Genomic DNA, 23,127 nt, shown 5'->3' with positions numbered 1-23,127 from the left:
TGCTCATGACCCACAGCTGTCCCACGGGCGCACAAAACCCTGCTCCAAGCTATGCTCAGTTAGTGGGTTATGCATCTTCTCCTACCATCTGGGTTCATCTGAGTACCCTCCAAAGCAGAAGGAACTCTGAACTGAGAAAGCCCTAGAAATCCCACTGGTGGGGCTGGCGCTGTGGTGTGGCGGGTAAAGCCACCACCTGCAGTGCTGGCATCCCATATGGGCGCTGGTTCGAATCCTAGGTGCTCCACTTCCAATCCAGCTCTCTGCTATGGCCTGGGAAAGCAGTAGAAGATGGCCCAAGTCCTTGGACCCCTGCACCTGCATGGGAGACCTGGAAGAAGCTCCTGGCTCCTAGCTTTGGATCAGCTCAGCTCCAGCCATTGTGGCCATTTGGAGAGTGAACCAGCGGATGGAAGACTCTCTCTCTGCCTCTGCCTCTTTGTAACTCTGTCTTTCAAATCAATCAATCAATCAATCAATCGCACTTGTCTTTAGCCTTGCCTCTCATTTTCACACGTTTCCTAAAGTAAGGAATCTCTCCTGGGGCCCAGCCATCCAAAGAGGTCTGACACAAACAGGAACTGAATCAAGCCATAGGAAGTCCTTGCTGGAAGAGAGACAGCATGGTTGTGCGTACCTGCTCCGAGTTTAGGGCCTCCCAATACTTCTGCTGCAGAATAAAAAGAGAAAGAGTGTTGGCCAGAGTTTGCCACATCACAGGGCAGAGCAGAGCCCAGTGCCAGCCCCTGTCTGCTCGGCAACCCAGCAGACAGCTCTGAAAAGGCCAAGGGACGGCTGAATTCAGCCAGCGAGAAGGCAGCAGCGGCCAGCAGTTACAATTTAGTTAAATGATCAATAAGGTAACTGTGATAATTATGAGGGGCAGCAGGTCCTGGGAAACAAATTACAATCTAGAGAGGTTTAAAAATTATTATCATTAGAAATTAGTAGTAGTAGTAGTAGTGATAGTAATAAATCTATCATTTATTAACTACATAGTTAAGATGAGTCAACACAAACCTATAAAACTAAGATGCAAAGCACCTGGCTCCTGCCATCGGATCAGCGCGGTGTGCTGGCTGCAGCGCGCCGGCCACGGCGGCCATTGGAGGGTGAACCAATGGCAAAAGGAAGACCTTTCTCTCTGTCTCTCTCTCTCTCACTGTCCACTCTGCCTGTCAAAAATTAAAAAAAAAAAAAATTAAAAAAAAAACTAAGATGCAAATAAAATCCCCACCCTGAAATATGGGATATTATGCCCCAGCCAAGACTCATTTTAATCAGTGTTTGCAGCATGGTTGGTTCCACTCCAAACCTCAACTATGTCTGACTCAGGGTTTGGGAGGCTGCACCACATGGCCTGCTCTTCCTGCAGCATCTTATGCAGGGCTAGGGAGACGTGTATTGCTTTTTGTTGTTGGTTTTTTTTTTTTTTAATTTATTTGAAAGACAGAGTCACAGAGAGAGGAAGAGACAGAGAGAGGTCTTTCATCTGCTGGTTCACTCTCCAAATGGCCACAATGACCGGAGCTGGGTTGATCCAAAGCCAGGATCCAGGGGCTTCCTCCGGGTGTCCCACATGGGCGGGGCCCAAGCTCTTGGGTCATCTGCCGCTGCTTTTCCAGGCCACAACAGAGAGCTGGATTAGAAGTGGAGCAGCCAGCACTCGAACCAGCGCCCATATGGGATGCCAGCACTGCAGGCGGCAGCTTAGCCCACAATGCCACAGCACTGGCCCTGAGACATGCATTTCTGACTTGCAGCTGTGAATCTCCAAGTGCCTGTTACATGGATGTGTGTGTGTCTGTTACACTGCCAACGCAAACATCCACAGACTTTGTGGTTACTATCTCATCAGAACAAAGCCTCCAGGCAGGTGGGAGGTGCAGCCGTTAAGGAGCTGCTTGGGATACCCGCGTCCCATGTCAGAGTGCCTGGGTTTGAGCCCTGCCTCTGCTCCCAACTCCAGCCTCTTGCCGATGTGCACCCTGGGAGGCACCAGGGGATGGCTCAAGTGGTTGGGTTCCTGCCACCTACAACTGGCTGCTGGCTTTGGCCTGGCCCAGCCTGAACCATTGCGCACATCTGGGGAATGAACCAACAAATGGGAGATCTCTGTCGCTCTCGTCACCTCTCAAATAAGAAGTAAAATAAACTAAGGAAAAACTAAAAACAAAACAAAACCGTGACACTAGCTTCCAACCAAACACCAAGAATATTTCCTTAAAAAGATTTTGTTTTATAAAACAAACGTTCTATTGTTCAATTGTTTAAAATTTTCATTTTAAACAGCTTTTTATTTACAGGATTTTCATGCATATACAAAAGTAAAAACAAGTCCAAAACCCACCAGGAACATATCCTGTTTTATTTGATCTAGCTCCCTATTGTTTTTATTTGCTAAACTATTTTAAAATAAATCATTGCGAGGGCCGGCACTGTGGCACGGAGGGCTAAGTCACCAGTCATGACACCAGCATCCCACATCAGAGCACCAGCTCGAATCTCAGCTACTCTGCTGCCAATCCAGCGTCCTGCTAATGTGCTTGGAAAGGCAGTAGAAGATAGGCCCAAGTAATTTGGCCCTTGCCACACACAGGGGAGACCTGGAAGTTCTTGGCTCCTGACTTTGGCCTGGCCCCAAATAAACAAATCTTTTAAAAGTCATTTCATCTATAAATGCTTTAGAATTAGCTCACAGGTAAGGACCTTTTAAAAACCCTAAATACAGGCTGTTATATCTTAATGTTAGCCGTCGCAAAGCACACCGGGCACTGGAGTAAGGGAAAGGGTTTATTGGGGAACACCCTACAGACCGGAGTGAAGGGGCGGCTAAGGAAAAAGAAAGGGAGACTGTAAGAGAGACAGAGAGGAGAGGAGCTAGCAAGGAGAGAAGATAGAGCAGAGAAGAGGAGAGAGGAGAGCAGAGCCAAGAGAGAAGAACCAAGAGCCAAGAGACCAGAGGAGGAGGCTAGAGAGAGGAACCGAGAGAGAAGAGTCAAGAGAGCACGTGTTCAGGAACAGGCCCTTTTAAAACTTCACCGGAGGGCGGGCAGGGAAGCAGGAGCAGTGAATCCCATTAGGATGGGGGTGGAGCCTGGCTCAGGTAGCTGGCCATGTGGCCACCTGGCTACAGCTGCCCCAGTTTCCTAACACAGGCCAGCGCCACAACTCACTAGGCTAATCCTCCGCCTGTGGCACCGGCACACCGGGTTCTAGTCCCGATTGGGGCACCGGGTTCTATCCCGGTTGCTCCTCTTCCAGGTCAGCTCTCTGCTGTGGCCCAGGAGTGCAGTGGAGGATGGCCCAAGTGCTTGTGCCCTGCACCCATATGGGAGACCAGGAGGAAGCACCTGGCTCCTGGCTTCAGATTGGTGCAGCGTGCCGGCCACAATGCGCCGGCTGTAGTGGCCACTTGCGGGGTGAACCAACGGAAAAAGAAGACCTTTCTCTCTGTCTCTTTCTCTCTCACTGTCTAACTCTGCCTGTCAAAAAAAAAAAAAAAAAATCCTAAATACAATGCTATTGTTACACTCAAAAAAATTAGTACTAATACCTTAGTATTCCTCTTTAAGTGACATCCTGCCAGAGGGACATAAACTTGGGGAAAAAGAGATTCATTGGAGGAGACACAAATTACTAAATGACAGTTCCACAGACTGCAAACAACAGAAACGAGGGGTGGGGGCTGGGCACGACATCCCGTATGGGAGTGCCTGGATTCGAGTCCTAGCTCTGCTGCTGATCCCAGCTTCCTGCTCACTTGCACCCAGGTTGGCACCAAGTGATGGCCCAAGTATTTGGGTCCTTGCCACTGATGTGGGAAACCGAGATGGAGTTCCCAGCTCCTGGCTCCCATCTGGCCAAGCCCCACCTGTTGCAGGCATTTGGGGAGTCAATCAGTAGATGGAAGATCTCTTTGTCTGTTTTGCTCTGTCTCTTGCCTTTCAGCTAATAAATTAATAAATAAAAATTTTATTATTTTTGAGGAGATAAAACCAAATTTATTGTCCATCATTGTATGTTATATAAAAATCTAGAAGCAGTAAGTTTGTACAGAGTAAAAATGAGAGTGCAACAGTAATAATTTAAATTTGCTATTTTCCATGCTATTGGGATGGTAACCGTCACTATGCACGGGTGTCTGGGGGTCAGGGCAGGTTCTGTTCATTGGCCACAGCCTGCCAGACAAGTTTCGCTGTCTTTACTGGCTCTCGACAGAACTTTTGAGGTCCTCAAGGAAAGTAATGCACTCCTGGTGCTCCAGCGCGGTGCTGGACTCCACCAGCTCATCCGCAGAAGTGTTGTCCACTCCTCAGTCCGCCAGGAAATCCACCAGGTGGTCATACAAGGCCCAGTCCAGGGATCTGTGCTGAGTGTGTAATTGGTGTCCTTCCACTCAGACTCGCCGGTAGCCTGAAAGCTAACTTCCCCGATAGAGAAAATGTCACGCTCAGCCGCCTCCTCTTGTCCAACCCCATCCTCCGGGTAGTGACAGTCCAGTACGAGGGCCTTCTTGCCGTCACTCTTGATAACTTCAACCACGAAATTTGGAGTTGATGCCAATTCAGGCTCCTGTTCCTCAGCCTTCTGTCATTGTGAGGGCTCCTCCTTCCATCAAAGGTTGGTGGGATGCTACTGTTAGTGTTGAAAGTGACAGCAATCTTCTCCCCGGCCACTTTGTTCACCTCTAGTTCCCAGCCTCCAGACGTCTTAGGAAGGGCTTTATGCTTCTGGATTTTCTTCTCCTCCTTAATCTCATCGGTAAGGAAATCCACAAAAGCTCTCTCTCCCTCTGTGTGCAGTGCAGGCAGCCGCAGGCTCAGGTGCAGAGCCCTGAGGCCACAGGAGGCAGGGTCCCTGCACCGAGCCAGCGCACACGCTGAGCTGCCCGAAGGGCTGGGTGCAAGGCCGGGGAGCGGGCGGGCAGCAGCAGCTGCCAGAGCCGTGGTGCGGAGACCCACGATGGCAGGGCCCAGGGCACAGGGCATCCAGCGAAGCAAAGGTAGCAGCACATAGACAGCAGCAGACATGTGCGGATGCAATAAATAAAAAATTTTAAAAAGACAAATTGTAGGGCCTGGTGCTGTGGCACAGCAGATAAAGCTGCCGTCTGCAGCGCAGGCATCCCGTATGAGCACTGGTTCCAGTCCTGGCTGCTCCATTTCTGATACAGCTCCCTGCTAATGCACCTGGGAAAGCAGCAGAAGATGGCCCAAATATTTGGGCCCCTGCACCCATGTGGGAGATCCAGATGAAGCTCCTGGCTCCTGGCTTCAGTCTGGCCTAGCCCTAGCCATTGTAGCCATTTGGGGAGTGAACCAGTGGATGGAAGATCGATCTCTCTCTCAAGATCTCTCTTTCTCTGCCTCTCCTTTGTAACTCTTTCAAATAAATAAATGTTTAAAAAAACATATAGGGGTTGAAAAGTTAAACTTACAAATGTAAAAAAGGTTAAAGAAAAATGCCAACCTTCACATTTAGAAAATACAGGCTTTCATGCACTTGACTGATAATTTGTGGAGATTACAGCTAGTCATATTTGTTTAATAAAAATTACTAAGTATGGGGCCGGCGCTGTGGCGCAGTGGGTGAACACCCTCGCCTAAAGCGCCGGCATCCCATATGGGCGCCAGTTCAAGACCAGGCGGCTCCATTTCTGATCCAGATCTCTGCTATGGCCTGGGAAAGGAATAGAAGATGGCCCAAGTCCTTGGGCCCCTGCGCCCACATGGGAGACCAGGAAGAAGCTCCTGGCTCTTGGCTTCAGATCGGCACAGCTCCGGCCACTGTGGTCAATTGGGGAGTGAATCAGAGGATAGAAGACCTCTCTCTTTCTCTGCCTCTCCTCTCTCTCTGTGTAACTCTGACTTTCAAATAAATAAATAAATCTTTTAAAAAAATTACTAAGTGCAATGTAGTATCCTGGATTGTATCCTGAAACAGAAAGAGACCACTAATGGAAAACTTGGGAAATACAAATAAACAGTGCAGGTTTGTTAGCAGAGGTGGTGCGCCCATGCTGACAAACGCAGTGTGGCTTTGTAAGAAGTGAGCATCGGGGAGGCTGGGCACAGGACAGCCAGGAACTCTCTATACTGCCTTTGCCACTGCTCTGGAAACCTAAATTTCCTCCAGAATACAAGAGTTACTAAACCAAGCAAACAGGCTTGCATCTCTGGAAACCTTGCAAGTTTCTTTCCACACCTCTGGTGTCATGAGCAGCATAGAACTTACGATGAGTGCCCTCTAGTGGAAACAGTGGTCAGTATTTTTGAAGTTAACTTTTTAAAGGAATGATACTGTGCTAAGGACAATTAACCTGTCTGTGTAACTGACATTCCCCAAAAATGAAAAATAAAATTTTATGGTCTTCTCCCTGTTTCTGTTTTAACAGTAAAATGTGTTCATTACAGAAAAATTTTCAAAGAAACAGATTTCCCATATTCTCTAAGAGCCTTTACAGTATTTTTTCCAAAAATTGTTTTTGCTATCTCTCTCCCTTTTAAAATTAATTTTAGCATCTTGTTTATTTATTTCATATTTTTTGAAAGGCAGAGCAACTACAAAGAGTTATTCAGTGGCCCTCTGAGGGGCAGGCGCTTCCACAGGGGTCAAGATACTGTTGGAGGGCTGGTGCTACTGCTTAGCAGGTAAAGCCACTGCCTGCAGTGCTGGCATCCCATATGGGCACGGGTTCGAGTCCCGGCTGTTCCACTTCCAATCCAGCTCCCTGCAGATGCTCCTGAGAAAGCAGTAGAAAATGGCCCAAGTGCTTGGGCCCCTGCACCCACATGGGAGACCTGGAAGAAGCTCCTGGCTCCCAACTTTGGCCTGGTCATTTGCGTAGTGAAATCAGTAGATGGAAGATCCTTCTCTTTCCCTCTCTCTCTGTCTCTTAAATAAATAAATATTTTTATAAAACCATTTTCATATGTCATTTCATTTTGCATGATAAAAATCATTTTCACAATTTTAAGTGAAATAATGATTTTGTGGCTAGAATTCTTAAGCGCCAAGGAAGGGAGAGAGGCTTTGCAAACTATAACTATGTCTCTGATTTTAAAACATTATTCAACATGATATGGCATCTTGTTTAACATTGTCCAGCATCTCTTGAAAAGTCATTCAAATACACTGGTTTTACCACATCAGAAGGAAAAAAAGGGAGAAATTTTCATTTTTGATGATTTTTCCATTTCTTCACCTGGTGTTAAGCAACTCAGGTCTTTGTGATATGACCTTGAGACGATGCCTGTGATGCCTGCCCAGGGACAGCTGGGATTTCACTTGGTGGAGAACACGAGGACACCCACGGGTGCTGAGCCAGCTCTGAGAGTATCTTCATTCTTTTTTTTTTTTTTTTTTTTTTTTTTTGACAGGCAGAGTGGACAGTGAGAGAGAGAGACAGAGAGAAAGGTCTTCCTTTTGCCGTTGGTTCACCCTCCAATGGCCGCCGCGGCTGGCGTGCTGCGGCCGGCGCACCGCGCTGATCCGATGGCAGGAGCCAGGAGCCAGGTGCTTCTCCTGGTCTCCCATGGGGTGCAGGGCCCAAGCACCTGGGCCATCCTCCACTGCACTCCCTGGCCACAGCAGAGAGCTGGCCTGGAAGAGGGGCAACCGGGACAGAATCCGGCGCCCCAACCGGGACTAGAACCCGGTGTGCCGGCGCCGCTAGGCGGAGGATTAGCCTAGTGAGCCACGGCGCCGGCCATGAGAGTATCTTCAAACAACGCTGGTCAGGGCTCCAGGTTCTGAAGCCTCACATGGTGATGGCGTCCTTGCCAGCGGCGACCCAAGGCGGCAAGAGCGTGTGTCTGGATGCAGCTTCCACTGACGCCACCAGGGCCCTCTCCCGGGACGCAGGCTCATCTCTGAATGGAATACATCACTTGCTACAGCCCCCAGCCCCACCATCCTCAGATTGATCTCCGCCCTCTTCCTATGATTGACATGACACGTTAGGCCTTCAACTCCTGCATGCATTCCAGAGGAGACCAACTTAGCTCAACTCTGGCGACAGGTGCACCGGAACGCACCTCACCTCCCACAGGCACTGACTTACAAGTGACTCAACCACAGGCGCGCTTTGCCAAACGTCAGATCCGACACAGGGCAGGAACGACCGGCTTACGACAGCCCAGCACCAGCCTGAGAGAGAAGATGAGGGGCAGGGGCTCCGGGCCTCGCTGGCTGCTGCCCAAGCCCCAGGAGGGGAGGGGGCTGTGTCTTCTGTGCATTGAGGCACCATGTGCTGCAGCCCTAAGGTGGCAGAGAGGCAGCCCTCCTGTCCTGGTGCCACGGGACGGGCGCAGGGAGACGCCAGCGAGCTGGGCTGGAGTCTGAGCCACCCCTGCCAGTTCTGACTCCTCACCCAAGTCAACCAGAAACTGCTCCTTGAAGTCTGGATGAACCCAGCTTCTTACAGGCAAAGCCAAGCACACATGCCTAACGTGAAGCAGTGCTTCTCCAACTGGGTTTCTACAGAGCGAGGGAGCTACAGCACGGTGAGGACAGGACCTCCAGCCCGTGGCCTCCGCGCCCGCGGTCCCGTCCTGCCAGGTGAGGCACTGAAATACTGGAGGGAGACGCCGTCAGGAAGCAATCGAAATGAACAATCCTGTTATGCACAGTATCGCATAGGGCTTTTGCGGCGTTCACCTGCTGTCCGGAAAGGAGCCCCACGGGCTTCTTGAAATCTATTTGCACTTCAGTCATTTGTTCTGGCTTCTGTCTTGCGAGGCATCTTCAGAGGCCAGCGGTGGGGGAGTTCCTGAGCTCTCTGGAGCCGTCAGGCACGCTAGTTCAGTTTCTGTGTTCAAGTTCAGTTCTCCGTTGAGGTTTGCCCCAGTGACAAGGTGGCTGCTGCTGTTTGTCGTCTTGTCCACAACACTCCTCGTGGTCTTCAGGACAGGTAAATAAAATCTAACGTCAGGATCTGGGACAGAGGGCTCCTGGAGGTTCTTCTAGAATCTTCTAGGAATAACTTTTGTCGGGATGCCATGTGTCACAATGCGACCACTGCTTGACACAGAAATCAGCTCCACAGAGGAGATGGTGAGGCATGGGGAGTGCTGACTGGTCAGCTTCATGTTCAAGGCCCTGACACTCTGGGCAGTCTTCAAGGTTAGAGAGAAGTTCTCCAACGACAATCTCATTGTTTTCTGCAGAGGCTCCCTCCATCGGAAACTCACTGCTCCAGCTCACACCACGTGCTCACGCGGCTGGCAGCCAGCGTGTTCCACAGGAGAAAGTTCAGCTTGTCTGGGCTGATGTGCAGGGTGTGGGGCTTGGCCAGCTCAGCTACTATGTTATTAACCCCAGCGAAGTGATTCAGACAGGCTGTGTCCACAATCTTGGCCTGGAACTTGGTGGCCACAGCAGATTGTGTCCCGCCCGGAAACGTGGGGGCGCTGGGCGGTTCTCATAAATAAATATTTTTTTAAAAAATTACCTGGGCAGAAGGGGGGCAGGTGTTTGGCACAGTGATCAAAATGCTGCTTGGGGGCCCACGCTGTGGCTCAGTGGATTAACGCCCTGGCCTGAAGCGCCGGCATCCCATATGGGTGCCAGTTCGAGACCTAGCTGCTCCACTTCCCATCCAGCTCTCTGCTATGGCCTGGGAAAGCAGTGGAAGATGGCCCAAGTCCTTGGGGCCCTGTACCCGCATGGGAGACAAGGAAGAAGCTTCTGGCTCCTGGCTTCAGACTGGCTCAGCTCCGGCCGTTGCGGCCATCTGGAGAGTGAACCATTGGATGGAAGACTTCACTCTCTCTGCCTCTCCTCTCTCTGTGTAACTCTGACTTTGAAATAAAATAAAATAAATCTTTAAAAATAAATGCTGCGTGGATGCCTGCATCCATACTGGAACGCCTGGACTGGAACCCCAGCTCTGCTCGAGGCCAGTTTCCTGCTAACGTGCACCTTGGAAGGGTTGGGCTGGGCCCCGGGCGCCCATGTGAAAGATGCGGATTGAGTTCCCGGCGGTGGAGTCCCGGCTTCAGCCCTGACTGCTGTGGGCATTTAGGGAGTGAACCAGTGGACGATAAACATTAAAGAAGGCCCAGGGGCAGCAGCCTTCGTTTCCTCCACCGCACAAGCGCGCGGTCCTTTGCCAGTTTTCAGTTTCCGCCTGCACGCACACGCCTGCCCCGTTCAGGTGAAGACAAGGCTGAAATGCGGCATCCTCAGCAGATCCAGCGCTGGGGGAAATCAGCCGCAGATCCTTGGTGCTGAGGCTGGCACGTTACCCACCGGGCACCCTGACCGGGGCCAGCAGGCGGACAAGTGGAGTGGTTAACAAGGGAGGTTTCCGAGCAGCCGGAGCCGGGTGCACATGCCACGTCTGCCAGTTCTTCTTCCTCCTATCATGTTTTCCTGGAAAAATCACTTAGACTCCCGTAGTCCCAGACTCCTGCTGCAGGCGGACAAATGATGCTTGTGCAGCACAGACCACACAGCCCGGGCACACACCACGTCTGCAGCCATGGTTGGCGATAGGGACCGCAGTGGACGGCCTGCCTCGTTGACACGCCACTTCTCCACTTCCCTAACTCACTGCAGGAAGCAGGGGTTCAAAACAAGAATGTGGACGTAAGGCCAGCATCTCTGAGCTCCACAACGATGAAGGAGCACGCAGGAGACAGGCCAGTTGCCTTAACCACGCTGGGGCTCCAGGCCTGAGTCCCCCGCAGCGGGGAGTTGAAGGCAGCCAGTTTCCCTCGGTGGGAGGCTCAGATGAAAGCCCAGGGGGCCAGTGGTGGGCCCAGTCGGTGGGAGGCAGGAGCAGCCCCCGGCTCGGCGGAGATGCCCTGGGTTGAGGGAGCCCGTGGGGTGGGTGCACTATGCCATCCTGGGAGCCAGGGGTCCCAAGCCAGAGGAATTGGCCATGGAAGGCCCGGCGCTCACCTGTCGGCTTCCATCTCTTGGGAGGGTGCTCTGGATGGATGAGGGGACAGGACCATTACCAAGCACTGCAGCCACCAGCCAGGGGCTGGGTTCGGGCCGCTCCATCTGTCTTTCCGCATTTCCTTTCAAAGTCCCACCATGGATGAGTGACAGACGGCCCCGTGACACCGTGGGGTTGTGCTCATCGCTAAAAGACCCTTCCAGGCTCACACTCAGCTGCCGGCCAGGTCAGGATGCACCAGGAAGTCTGCTCTGAGAGGCAGGGCAGCGGCTCAGGCCACCAGGCCCCCACCCACAGGCAGCCACTGGACGAAATGCTTGGGGTTCATTTTAGTTTTCTTATGTTACATTTTCCGAATTTTCTACTGAAAACGTGTTTTCCTTTAGAAACAGGAAATAGAACTTACAAGATTGCACACCTGGAGAAAGCTACTGTCTCCTGCTCATGGATTAATCTCCGTGGACAGCGCGCCGTCCACGGTTGGGCAGAGAAGTGTTCCCACCTCTCTTTATGGGGCCTCAGGGCTTGGTTCCTTAGGGTGAGTGCCCGCCGCAGGGGGTGAGGCAGGAGCGCCGAGCAAAAGCGTCATTTCCACCTGTCTAAGTTAAGAGCACGCCCCATGCCCTTGGAGTTTTCAAACCTCAAACAACTGGTTTCTAAAAAAGAAAGAGACAATTGGGTCAGGGACAAAGAAGGATAGCAGAACGGAGGAACGACCCAAACCCCTCCAAGCACAAACGTGAGCGTGCCAGCTCGCTGTCCCATCCCTACCTCAGCCAAAGGTGAGCGGTGGAAGTTTCCAGAGCCCACACTCTGCCCGGCCACTCCCTGCTCCACTTACCTGTCTGTCCCTTCCGCCCAGCCAAAGCAATGCTGTGGTCAGGCCCCTTCCTCTGAACTCCAGCCTGAGACCTCTGCCAGCTGCCGGCTCCAGGCTGTGGGCCAGGCGCCTGGGCACCCACACGCTCTGAGACCGGATCCCAGAATCCGAAGCGGGCAGAGCCCCTAACTCAAACCCAGCTCTCCGTGACCACCAGTGTCCAGGGACAGAGAAAGGAGAAGATGACCCGGCTACCCAGGGCGGCCAGGCTGCACCTTATGCAGGGGAAGCTGTGCCAGGGCTGTGACTCTGGGTGCCGGGGAAGGAGCCATGACAGTGAGGGTTCAGACCTGCAGGAATGGAACCCCAGGGAGCCCAGGAGGAAGGGCCCAGAGGCCTGCGGACAGAAGAGTCCCGGGCCAGGCCCAGCGCTGGGTGAGGGTCGGGGGGCTGTGTGAGGTGGGCGGGTGGGAGAGGCTTGGCGTGGCACGTGCAGGAATCTGGACCTCACCACAGTCAGGGGCTGAATCTCAGGGTAAGATCAGCAAATCTAGGGGGCTGAGGATGGCCGAGTGCTCCACCAAGGACACCTCGACCCCACACGGAGCAGCAGCCAGCACGTAGTGTTCGCACGGTCTCCGCGGCAGATTAGAAGGATGCAAACTCAGAACGAAAGATAGTCCTTCCTCCCCTGGCCGCAGCCGGCCACTTCCAGCATACACATGGCCACTACATTGCCATTAGCATTTTTCCAGACAAATGGAAACTTCCTGGGACCGGCACTGTGGTGTCGTGGGTAGAGCCGCCACCTGCGACACCAGCGTCCCATACAGTCACCCATTCAAGTCCCGGCTACTCCACTTCTGGTCCAGAAAAATAGAAGATGGCCCAAGTCCTTTGGCCCCTGCACCCACGTGGAAGACCTGGAAGAAGCTCCTGGCTCCTGGCTCCAGCCTGGCCCAGCCCTGGCTGTTGAGGCCATCTGGGGAGTGAACCAGCGGATGGAAGGCCTCTCTCTCTTTTCTTTTCCTCTCTGTAACTCTTTCAAATGAATAAATATTACTTTTTTGTTTTGTTTTAAAAAAGGAAATTTCTGTCCGAATGGGACTGGGAGCACAAACAACTATGGGTCCCAGAGAGCCGGGACAGCTCAGAGCTGAGCGTGACACCTGTTCGAGTACTCAGAATGTGAACGTGCTGAGCTCACAGATGTAAGCATTCAAATTGGGGTCAAGTTTATAAAAGCACTAGGCCTAGTGCCCAGTCCAGGGCCTCCTGTGTGTGACATCGCTGGTGCCATAGGACGGAGCAGGTGCCCATAGAGGCAAGAATGGCTTCCTGCTCAGGTGGGTTTGGGAGGCACCAGTTAAAAGTTTATTAAATAATAAACATAGGCATTTGGCCTATGTGTTTAGACACTGGTTAGGACGCCCTGGACCCACAACAGAGCGCCTGGGTTCCATCTCCAACTCTGGCTGCTGACTCCAGCTTCCTGCTGATGCACACCCTGGGAGACAGTGGTGAGGGCTCGATCTGGTGTGTTGCTGCCACACAGACCTGGATGGAGTTCCTGGCTCCCGGCTTTAGTCCAGCCCAGCCCCAGCTATTGTGGATATTTGGGGGAGTGACCAGTGGCTAGGAGCCCTCTCTCTGTCAATCTACATGTCCCTTTCTTTCTGAAATAAATAAATATAAGAGCTTATTGTTCATGCACTTATTTCTACAGGACTTGAATGTGCAGTGACTCCTGTGCTCCCCTGACCAGCCTGACCCTGAAGGCTGGGGCCATCCCTTGGGCAGGCTGTGGGAGCCCCGAGGGGAGTCAGTCATTCAGCAGCTGCAAGGGTAATATGGGCAAGACTACTGGAACGGCAGCGCCAGCCCCAAGCAGTGGGAAGCTTGGGCTGGGGGACCACACCCATGCGCCCCGCCCAGCAGGCCAAGCCGCCTACCTCCAAGTCCGAGTTGATGGAGGAGACCTCGGAGGAGCTGCTGGAAGACACGCGGGCCCGGATGACCTGAACAGGGGGATACGAGGGAGGCTCCTGCGGCGATGCGTCCCCAGCCCTCGTGTGTCCATCGCCGGGCAACCTGGTGGCGCTGCAGCTGGCCTGCGAGGTGTGTGGGAAGGGCAGGCAGGGACACTTGGTTTACTTCTTCATGTGTGAGCTGTCCAGGCACTCACACACTCCTATGTCCACTCCGCACTCGTCCCCCGGCCATCTGGTCTCCCGGGGGCAGCCGGAGCTCGGGTTCCTGCATGCCCTTCCGTGAGGTTCTGTATGCGCAGCCGAGTGCACAGACCCGATTCCTCCCAGCTCCAGGATGGCAGCGCGCCCTCTGCTCCCTTACGCACTTTGCTTCTTTTCGCCTGACAACTGGCCTGATGGGAGTTCTATATTGGAAGTTTTGGGCAGCGCTGTAGGTGTTCACAATGTATTTAACCTTTGAGCCCTACTACTGGGTGTTTCCAACATCTTGCTTTTACAATCAGTTCTGGCTTTGGAAAGTGACACTATACAGACATGGTTTCAAAGGGCAGATTCCTAGAGAAGGAGCTGCTGGATCAAAGGGTGTGTGTGTGTGTGTTTGTAATTTGGAAAGCTACTGCCAAGAATAGTGCAGCCCTTGGAGGCTTTACAACACACGCCCACCAGCAGCACAGGGCATAGAGGGGAAGAGGGGCGGGGGGCTAAGGGAGAAAGAACCTAGAGAGATTTCCTAGCATTTCTATCTACCGCCTGTCTATCACCTACCTATTGATTACTTGCCTGCCATCTATCTTTTATCTATCACTTTTTTATCATTTATCACCTATCATACATCTATCCATCCACGCATCCACGCATCCATCCTGCACGGGACTCAGAAGTAAATGGCCCGAGTGCAAGAGAATGGCTCGGGAGCCCACATCCAGCAGGGCTCCAGCCTTGCCCGGTTCAGTGCAGCTTCCTGGGAGAGCACCCACGTCCAGGTGGCTGTCCAGTCAACATGTCTGAGGGCACTTCAAGTCCACGCAGAAGTTTTTCATAATACTCACTCTCCATGAACTTTGCAAGGAAAAGAACTGCACGGATTTCAAACTTTTTTTGGTGCCAAAATACACCTATCTTTTGATTTCACTTTCCTTTGAAGTTTTGGAAGTGACTGTGTTCACCAGTGCACAGGGCCTCCAAGGGCACTGTTTGACCACGACCTTGCCCACCGAGACCTCCTTGTTCAACAGCGAAAAGCTGCTCCCTTAGCAGGCATACGACGGCAACGCAGAGTCTGTTCCCTTTATAACAGCTCAGGCTCTGGAATCAGACTTAGCTTGAGACCTGTTTCTGAGATTTTTAAACTATAGGATCATGGGCAGGTTATTCAACATCTCTGTACCTCAACTGGAACTCACCATAAAATTGTCAATTGTTAATAACAATAGAAACAGTCATAGGGTTATGATGATGTGAATTAGTCATACTCAAACCAAGCCTTTATCAGATGCTCCCTTGGTGCCAGCCATCATGCTAAGGAGGAGGCTGCAGAGCTGGGTGGTCAGGGGTGTGACTCGGGCAGACAGGTCTGAATCCTGGCTCTGCCACTGGCAGGCTGTGTGACCTTGAGCAAGTTGCTTAACCTCTCTGTGCTCCAGTCATTTTTTACCTGGAACATGAGGATCACACCTCCCAGGGTGGCTGTGAGTTGACTCAAGAGTTAATCTAGGCAAAGCTCTCAGCCCAGAATGCCAGACTGCAATAAGCACGTGGAAGTGTTGGCTGCTGTTGCATACTCAGAACCTGGCCAGTGGTCAGCTCTCAACAAACAGGTGCAGAGGAGGTAGCTTCCTGCCCAGCACACAGCAGGGCTGGGGATCCCTGCTGGGAGCTGTCTTGGGGCTCCCCCTACTGAACACAGAAGGAAGAGGCCAAGGGGACACTCCACAGGCATGTGGCTCCGGTGGGAGGGTGGAGGAGGACCACGCTGTCAGCAGCAATGCACTCTGGACAGATGGGGGGTGGTCAACGTGGTTACAACGTCTGCAGGTATTTCTTCTCGGAAGTCTCTTGATCTAAAGCTTTCCAGTGCAGAGCTTTGGCGAGATGCTGCCAGAGTTCCCCGTGCTAACACTGGCCCCGTACCTTCCCACACTGCCGCCCACAGCAGAGTGGCTGAGCTGGGCTCTGAGTTGAAAAAGCACGCTCCAAATCCCTCTGACATCACCGACATCACCCACAGGGGTGGCTGCACCCAGTACCCAAGGCACGAGAGCTGGTCTGGGCACCAGGCTGATCCTCTGGGCAGACGAGGATACCTGCAAAGCCTACCTAGACTGAGAGCCCAGGACCGGGGGCGAACAGGAGACAAAATGTACATCCCAGCAGGAGACAGACAACAGCGCAGCATGAGTGCTAAGTGCTTTGCAGAGAATCTAGAAAGGTATTGGAGTTAACAGCACAGAGGCTGGAGGCTGCTTCCAAGCAGAGGGTTGGGGAAGGCCTCTGGAGAAGGCGATTGCCATGGTTTCACTGTATCCCCCCAAACGCCATGCACTGGAAACTTAATCCCCCAATGGCGTTAGTGGCTTTATAAGGAGAGGGAGAGGGGCTGGGCCAGCTCTGCCTCCTCGTGTGCTGCCCTCCGCCCCGGTGCACCATGCCCTTGAACTTCTTGCTTTCCAGAACCACAAGCCAAATAAAACACCACTCTTTATAAATTACTTGGTCTCAGGTGTTTTGTTGTAGCAGCAGAAAATGGAGACTGTGACATTTACACTGAGGCTTGCAAGATAGGAAGGATAGAGCCGTGGGGCCAGTGCTGTGGCACAGCGGGTTAATGCCCTGGCCTGAAGTGCCGGCATCCCATATGGGCGCCGGTTTGAGACCCGGCTGCTCCACTTCTTTTTTTTTTTAATTAATTAATTAATTTATTTGGTAGGTAGAGTTACAGACAGTGAGAGCAGTGAGAGAGAGAGACAGAAAGGTCTTCCTTCTGTTGGTTCACTCCCCAAATGGCCGCTACAGCCGGTGCTGCGCTGATCCGAAGCCAGGAGCCAGGTGCTTCTTCCTGGTCTCCCATGCAGGTGCAGAGCCCAAGCACTTGGGCCATCCTCCACTGCTCTCCCGGGCCTCAGCAGAGAGCTGGCCTGGAAGAGGAGCAACTGGGACTAGAACCCAGCACCCATATGGGATGCTGGCACTGCAGGCTGCTCGGCTTCCGATCCAGCTCTCTGCTATGGCCTGGGAAAGCAACAGAAGATGGCCCAAGTGCTTGGGCCCCTGTACCTGTATGGGAGACCAGGAAGAAGCTCCTGGCTCCTGGCTTTGGATCGGTGCAGCTCCGGCCGTTGAGGCCAACTGGGGAGTGAACCATTGGATGGAGGACCTCTCTCTCTCTCTAACTCTTTCAAATAAATAAATAATTAACTAAATCTTAAAAAAAAAAAAAAAAAAGAGGAACCAAACAGGGAGAATCAGGAGGAAGAGCACTGCAAGCCGAGGGGGAGATGAAAGCCCTGAGCGGCTACAGGAGGGAGCAGTGAGGACAGGTGCAAGGCGGGAGCAGGTGCAGAGAGCACGCGCAGGGAGGGGGGATCTGCAGAAGTCTCTGTAAGCAGATTCCATTCGGAGAGGAAAGAGCAGGCGGAGCAGCGTTTGAAACAAAGGAAGGGGGAACCTTCATTTGCATGTGTAAGGATCCTGCAGAAGGTGCCCAAGTGGGAAGCAGACCTCCTAGAGAGGAGGCTTTTATAAACTGGCAGATTGGGTAGCGTGGGCTGGGAGTGTGGTGCGGAGAGGAATGTCTGCCTTCCGTAGTCAGTGCATGGATGGGGGGGTGTCAGTCGCCCACTGAGATGAGGAGGACGGAAAGGCACACACGCCAGAATTCTGTGCCGGACGCACTAAGTGCGAGACGCCAGGTGGTGCCGCTGACTGGGCAGGTGGGCAGCCAAGGCTGGAGCTGTGCCCAGGGAAAGGACACAGGCACACACCAAGGGGGCGGCAAGATCGGTGACTGACTGCCAGGGGACTCGGGGGCCTCAGGAAAGTACTCGGATGGGAGCCCTCCCAGGCCGGGGCTCAGGGCCCCCCAGGGCCAAAGTCTGGTGGAAACGAGGGGAAAGCAGAGCCCACGAGGACAGCAGAGAAACTGGGAGAGCAGAGGCCGCAGCCACAGCAAGCGGTGTCTCCCTGGGGCTGGAAGTGACCTTGAGAAGGACAGTCTTAGAGGAACGGTGGGCTGACAGGGTGACCCTCCGGCCGCCTGCCCCCACCCTCCCTCCCGCAGGCAGCCCTGCAGTCTCCTGGGGCCCACCCCTGCATCCCCTCCAGCACCGTCGTCCCAGCCCTCTCCAACCCTGGTTAAGTTGCCCCTCCTCCTCCCAGGACCACCAGCTGTCACTTTCTGGCAGCCCTGCCTCTGGTCTCCTCTCCTCGAGGCCACACAGTGAAGCCCCCAGTGCTGCAGCCTCGAGACTCCCCTCCCCCTCAGGGTGATGGAATCCCATAGAGGGACCCAAGCCCTGCCTCCTTGCTACCCTTCCTCCTCCTCTCACTCCTGAGGGTGCCAGACATGCACTACACACCACCAGCCCCACCCCACTCCCGCCCAAAGACATCCCTTTGTTGTGTGATTATTTGGAGCCAACAACCAGCAGAAGCAGGAGAGGCATCTACACAGAGCTCACCTCATCCTCCTGCTTCCTCCAGGTTTCCTCTAGACGACCCACGCCACCCCGGTCAAGGAAAAGGCTCTATTCCACAGTAATGTTAGGGACAAGGGACGAGACAGAGTCCACGTGCGTGCAGCATGGGTGCTGTGCTGGGCTGAATCCGAGGATGAGGAACCCAGGCACAAAGGCCAGCTGCGTGAAGTTCCCCTTCCGCCAGGAAAGTTGAGTCTATGGCGGAGCCTGGCGTTGGTAAGGAAGGTTCACCCACGCAGCAAGGCGGCCCTCAGCTGTCACACCTGGCCTCCAGCCCCTCCCTCCCCAGACGCCCCAACCCTCTTCCTTTATTCCTCCGAAGCTGCCACCCCAGGGAATTAACAGGGAAGCTTGGTGCAAAGCTTTTGAAATCCACGTGTTTTTTTCACGACACTTGTTTTCCACCTGAGCCTTTGGAAGACCCCCAGCATAAGCCGCAGGTAACTGGCCGGCCACCTCCTTGGGCCACGTTTTTCTTCATGAACTTCTATATATGAGCACGTGCAAAACTGCTGCCTTTTTTTTTTTTTTTACTCTTTTATCAGTTGGTTGACAAGCCCCAGCCATTGAACCCAAGCGGGTAGAGAGAAAAAGACATTTCCTCCCCGCCACCCGTCTCCTCTGCTGCAGCCTTGGAGAGCTCCTTGCTAAGGACTTCCACGCCTTCTCCTGCCCATCCATCAGCAGGGCTGTGGGGAACGTCCACCGTGGGCCGTGGGCCATACAAGGCCTTTCCAGTCACTGGGTCCGGCCCTGCCAGGGCAACTGCAGGGGAGACTGGAAATTCAGTCAATCAGGCTAATCTGTAAGCTGATCACCTGATATGGCCTACGAATGACAGCCAGATGGCCCTTTGGCGAAAAAAAAGGTTCCCCATTTCCTCCAAGGAGCCTTCCATGACTGCTTCCCACCCTTCCACACATCAGGCTGGGGCCCGGGCCACTCACCTGCTGCACGGGCTCAATGGTCAGCTCCAGGTAGTGACTGATGGCCGCCATCTCCCTCAGTGACTTGCCATGCGACAGGGTGGTGAGGGGCATCCAATCTGCCTTCTTTCAAGTGGAGACAGGAAGGAGAATTTGCAAAGTCAGGAGGCATTTTTCTAAGAACAAGGCCCTATTCTATTAAAACAAAACAAAACAACCCAGGGTATTTTGCCTGTTTTCTTACAGCAGGTCTCTCTTTCTGCTTCTTGTGTATCTCTGTGAGGTCACAGGAAGTCAGTGGTCCCCAAGCTCTGTGGCACAGTGGAATGAGCTGGGCATCTTAAAAAATAAAACGATGGGGACCAATAAAGCCACTGCCTGCAGTGCCGGCATCCCATATGGACACCAGTTCGAGTCCTGGAGGCTGCGTTTCCGATGCAGCTCTCTGCTGCGGCCTAGGAAGGCACTAGAGGAAGGCACTTGGGCCCCTGCACCCACGTGGGAGACCCAGAGGAAGCTCCTGGCTCCTGGCTTCAGCAGCTTAGCTCTGATTGTTGCAGTCATCTGGGGAGTGAACCAGCGGATGGAAGACCTCTCTCTCTCTGTGCCTCTGTGTAGTTCTGCCTTTCAAATAAATAGAAATAAATATTTTTTTTTTTGACAGGCAGAGTGGACAGTGAGAGAGAGACAGAGAGAAAGGTCTTCCTTTGCCGTTGGTTCACCCTCCAATGGCCGCCGCGGCCGGCGCGCTGCGGCCGGCGCACCGCGCTGATCCGATGGCAGGAGCCAGGAGCCAGGTGCTTTTCCTGGTCTCCCATGGGGTGCAGGGCCCAAGCACCTGGGCCATCCTCCACTGCACTCCCTGGCCACAGCAGAGGGCTGGCCTGGAAGAGGGGCAACTGGGACAGAATCCGGCGCCCCAACCGGGACTAGAACCCGGTGTGCCGGTGCCACTAGGCGGAGGATTAGCCTAGTGAGCCGCGGCGCCGGCTATAGAAATAAATATTTAAAAAAAAAGACACCACTTGGGACACCCAGTCTGCATTGAGTGCCGGCTCTGCTGCCAAATTCCAGCTCCCTGCTATTTGCACCCTGGGAGGCAGCAGGTGAAGGCTCCAGTGCTTGGGTCCCTGCCACCCGTGTGGGAGCCCTGGATGAGTTCCTGGCTCCTGACTTCAGCCTGGCCCCACCTCAGCTATTGCAGCATTTGGGGGGTGAACCAGGGAATGGAAGTTTTCCCTCTCCCTGCCTTCCTAATAAATAGCATTCAATAAATGATATTTTAAAAAATGGTTAGCTTTTTAGCCAGATCAACTAAAAAACAAAAGCAACGGAGCACTGTGCGGCGAGCACAGAGCAGACAGGTCCCGCAGCTGGAGCTGTACCTCGAGGCGGCAGCACCCCAAGGTGCATGCGAGCTGCACCTGGCAGCGCGGCCCCACAATAGGCTCTGGAACGCTGAGAGGGGGGCGCCAGTGTGGGGGGCAAAGTGCACATGTAAACAGTCGCACATTCTGAATGAGGTCTTAGTGGAAAATCATGTTATTTTTAAATTAATACAGTCACTGATATTGGGCATGGGTTTGCATATCAGTTAGAAAATAACAAAAGTAGAATTTGACCATTTCATCTATGCAGCTATATTGTTCATGAAGTAATAAAAAAAACACCACTCTTTAAAAAATTGTTTTTTGTAGCAGAAGGAAGGGTAGAGGAGGGCTCCTGGGGTGGCGCCTGCAGACCGGTCCCCAGCCACTGAAACGCTCTTGTGGCTGGGAAAGCCCAGGGGCTTAGTGCATTCAGGCCCACAGTGACTTTGGACACTGAACAGTAGCTTTGCTGTGATCAACTGGCCAAGGGCACAGGGCCTCCCAGAATTCCCAAGCCCCAGCCCTCAAGGCTCATGCCCCGCCCCCGTGCCAGCCGTCACTGCGGTGGCACCAGCAGAGACCTTGTCCCCGGTCCTCGCCTCCTGGCTCTCCTCCTCTTTGTCGGCACAGGTCAGCAGGGCTTCGGTGTCGGCGCTCTCAGTGGCTTCCGCAGCCAGGGCCAAAGCCCTCCTCCTCTTGCTCTTCATCGCGCAGGACAGCAAAATGATCTGGGACGCCGAGGTTAAGGTTCCAGCGGGTGCAGCACCTTCGGCCCCACCCGCCCCGGACAGACGCCTGCTGCTGTGTCGAGGACACGGCCAGGCCTGGCTCTCTGTGTCCCCATCCCTACCAGGGCCCGTGCCTAACCAGCACTCGGTAAGACCTGGTTAAACCGAGCCCCCCGCAGCAGCACAGGGGCGCCCTGGCTGGCGGCCCCGCGCTCCCGCCCAGCTGGAGCCCCACGGGACGTCAGCCACGAGTAGTCCCAGCTGATAGGATCAAGGCGACGTACGTCGCAGTGCGTTCCTGCGGGGCCCAGCCGGAGTCCTGAGAGGAGCCGCGGGCAGAGGCCGGAACGGACACTGCGCTGCCAGGCCACCAGCACCAGAAGCTGAGGCGGGCGGTGCAGGATTCTGCCCTCAGCCTTCAGCGCGGGGGCAGAGGGGGGCCTACGGCGGTTCCCCACGTCTCGGCTGGTCTCCCTTCCCCGCCTCTCACACGGACACGCTCACACACACACACACACACACACACCACACTCATGCAGTTACACACCACACCCAACACCACGCTCACCACACACTCACATCCACACCACACACATGCATTCACACACCACACACTTGCACCACACACACACACCACACCACACACACACCACACTCATGCAGCCACACACCACACCCAACACCACGCTCACCACACACCACACACACGCACTCACACACCACACACTAGCACCACACACACACCACACTCAGGCAGTCACACACTGTCGCTCCCCCTCTTCGCGGAGGAACGACACAGGACCCTGCGCTGTTCTTTTGTCTGCTCGGCCCTTCCCGGGTTTGCTGCTGGTCCTTCCCGGGTTGGCTACCATCCCTTCCACCTCCGTGGAAGGGCGGTTCCCCCTGCCACTTTCCCCACTTCCGTGGGGGAGCGGCACACCGCCGGCCGGCTCTCTCGGGGGCTGCACAGGTGTTCCTTCGGATAGATGTTCCCCTTAGATGTTCCTGGTGCATGTTGTCTCTCTCCTCCTTTATAGTCCTCTTCCACCAATCCCAACTCTGCTACCCACACGCCGAGTACGCTGCTCTCCTCCAATCAGGAGCAGCTCCTGCAGCTTGTCAAGTTGGTGAGAGGCAGCTGTGTAGAAGCTGTTTACTCCTCTCCCAGCGCCATATTGTGGGAGAGCAGATGCATAGAATAAGTCTTAATTCCAGTAACTTAGTCTAGTCCGAGTTGCTCCCCATAACACACCACACCCAACACAACGCTCACCACACACTCACATCCACACACCACATACACATTCACATACCACACACTCATACACCACACACACACATACACACACCACACAATACCACACTCACACATCACCACACATTCACATACCACTCACCACACATCCACACTCACCACACACGTAGCACACACTCATATACTTTCACACACCACACACACTTGCACACTCACACCACACATCTCACAGTCACACACCACTCACTCATATATCACACTCACCACATTCACACAGCACATACACACACACTTTCACATACCACACTCACACTTCACTACACACATACCACACACTCACAAACTACTCACCACGCACACACACACACCACTCACTCCACACATACACACATGCGCACACCACACACACTGACACACGCACACACCACCACCAC

General features: G+C 53.7%; 1 protein-coding gene and 2 pseudogenes across 7 annotated transcripts in view; all 3 read right to left on the bottom strand.

Moving 5' to 3' along the window:
* TMEM44 (transmembrane protein 44) overlaps positions 1-23,127 on the bottom strand; it is a 40,509-nt gene that overhangs the window by 6,973 nt on the left and 10,409 nt on the right. For 3 of the 7 annotated variants that reach the window (XR_011387987.1, XR_011387988.1, XM_070072344.1), the window contains exons 7-10: positions 21,292-21,438; positions 19,362-19,466; positions 13,682-13,840; positions 638-670 (exon numbers count right to left, since the gene is read on the bottom strand). Coding sequence is in view for 3 of the 7 variants with exons in the window: in XM_070072344.1 (XP_069928445.1) it covers positions 638-670; positions 13,682-13,840; positions 19,362-19,466; positions 21,292-21,438 (444 nt within the window). In the remaining 4 variants the exon portion in view is untranslated. Of the gene's footprint in view, positions 1-637; positions 671-11,242; positions 11,566-13,681; positions 13,841-19,008; positions 19,192-19,361; positions 19,467-21,291; positions 21,439-23,127 lie in introns of those variants that run through there. The other 4 variants (XR_011387989.1, XR_011387990.1, XM_070072342.1 and 1 more) reach the window with 3 other exon arrangements.
* On the bottom strand, positions 3,974-5,308 carry LOC138849313 (complement component 1 Q subcomponent-binding protein, mitochondrial pseudogene; annotated as a pseudogene).
* Positions 8,347-9,958, bottom strand: LOC138849451 (checkpoint protein HUS1 pseudogene; annotated as a pseudogene).

Source organism: Oryctolagus cuniculus, chromosome 4 (assembly GCF_964237555.1).
Source record: "Oryctolagus cuniculus chromosome 4, mOryCun1.1, whole genome shotgun sequence".
In the NCBI taxonomy this organism is placed as follows: domain Eukaryota; kingdom Metazoa; phylum Chordata; class Mammalia; order Lagomorpha; family Leporidae; genus Oryctolagus; species Oryctolagus cuniculus.
The sequence above is the reverse complement of the archived record's forward strand: the minus strand, read 5'-3'. Positions and strand labels throughout refer to the sequence as shown.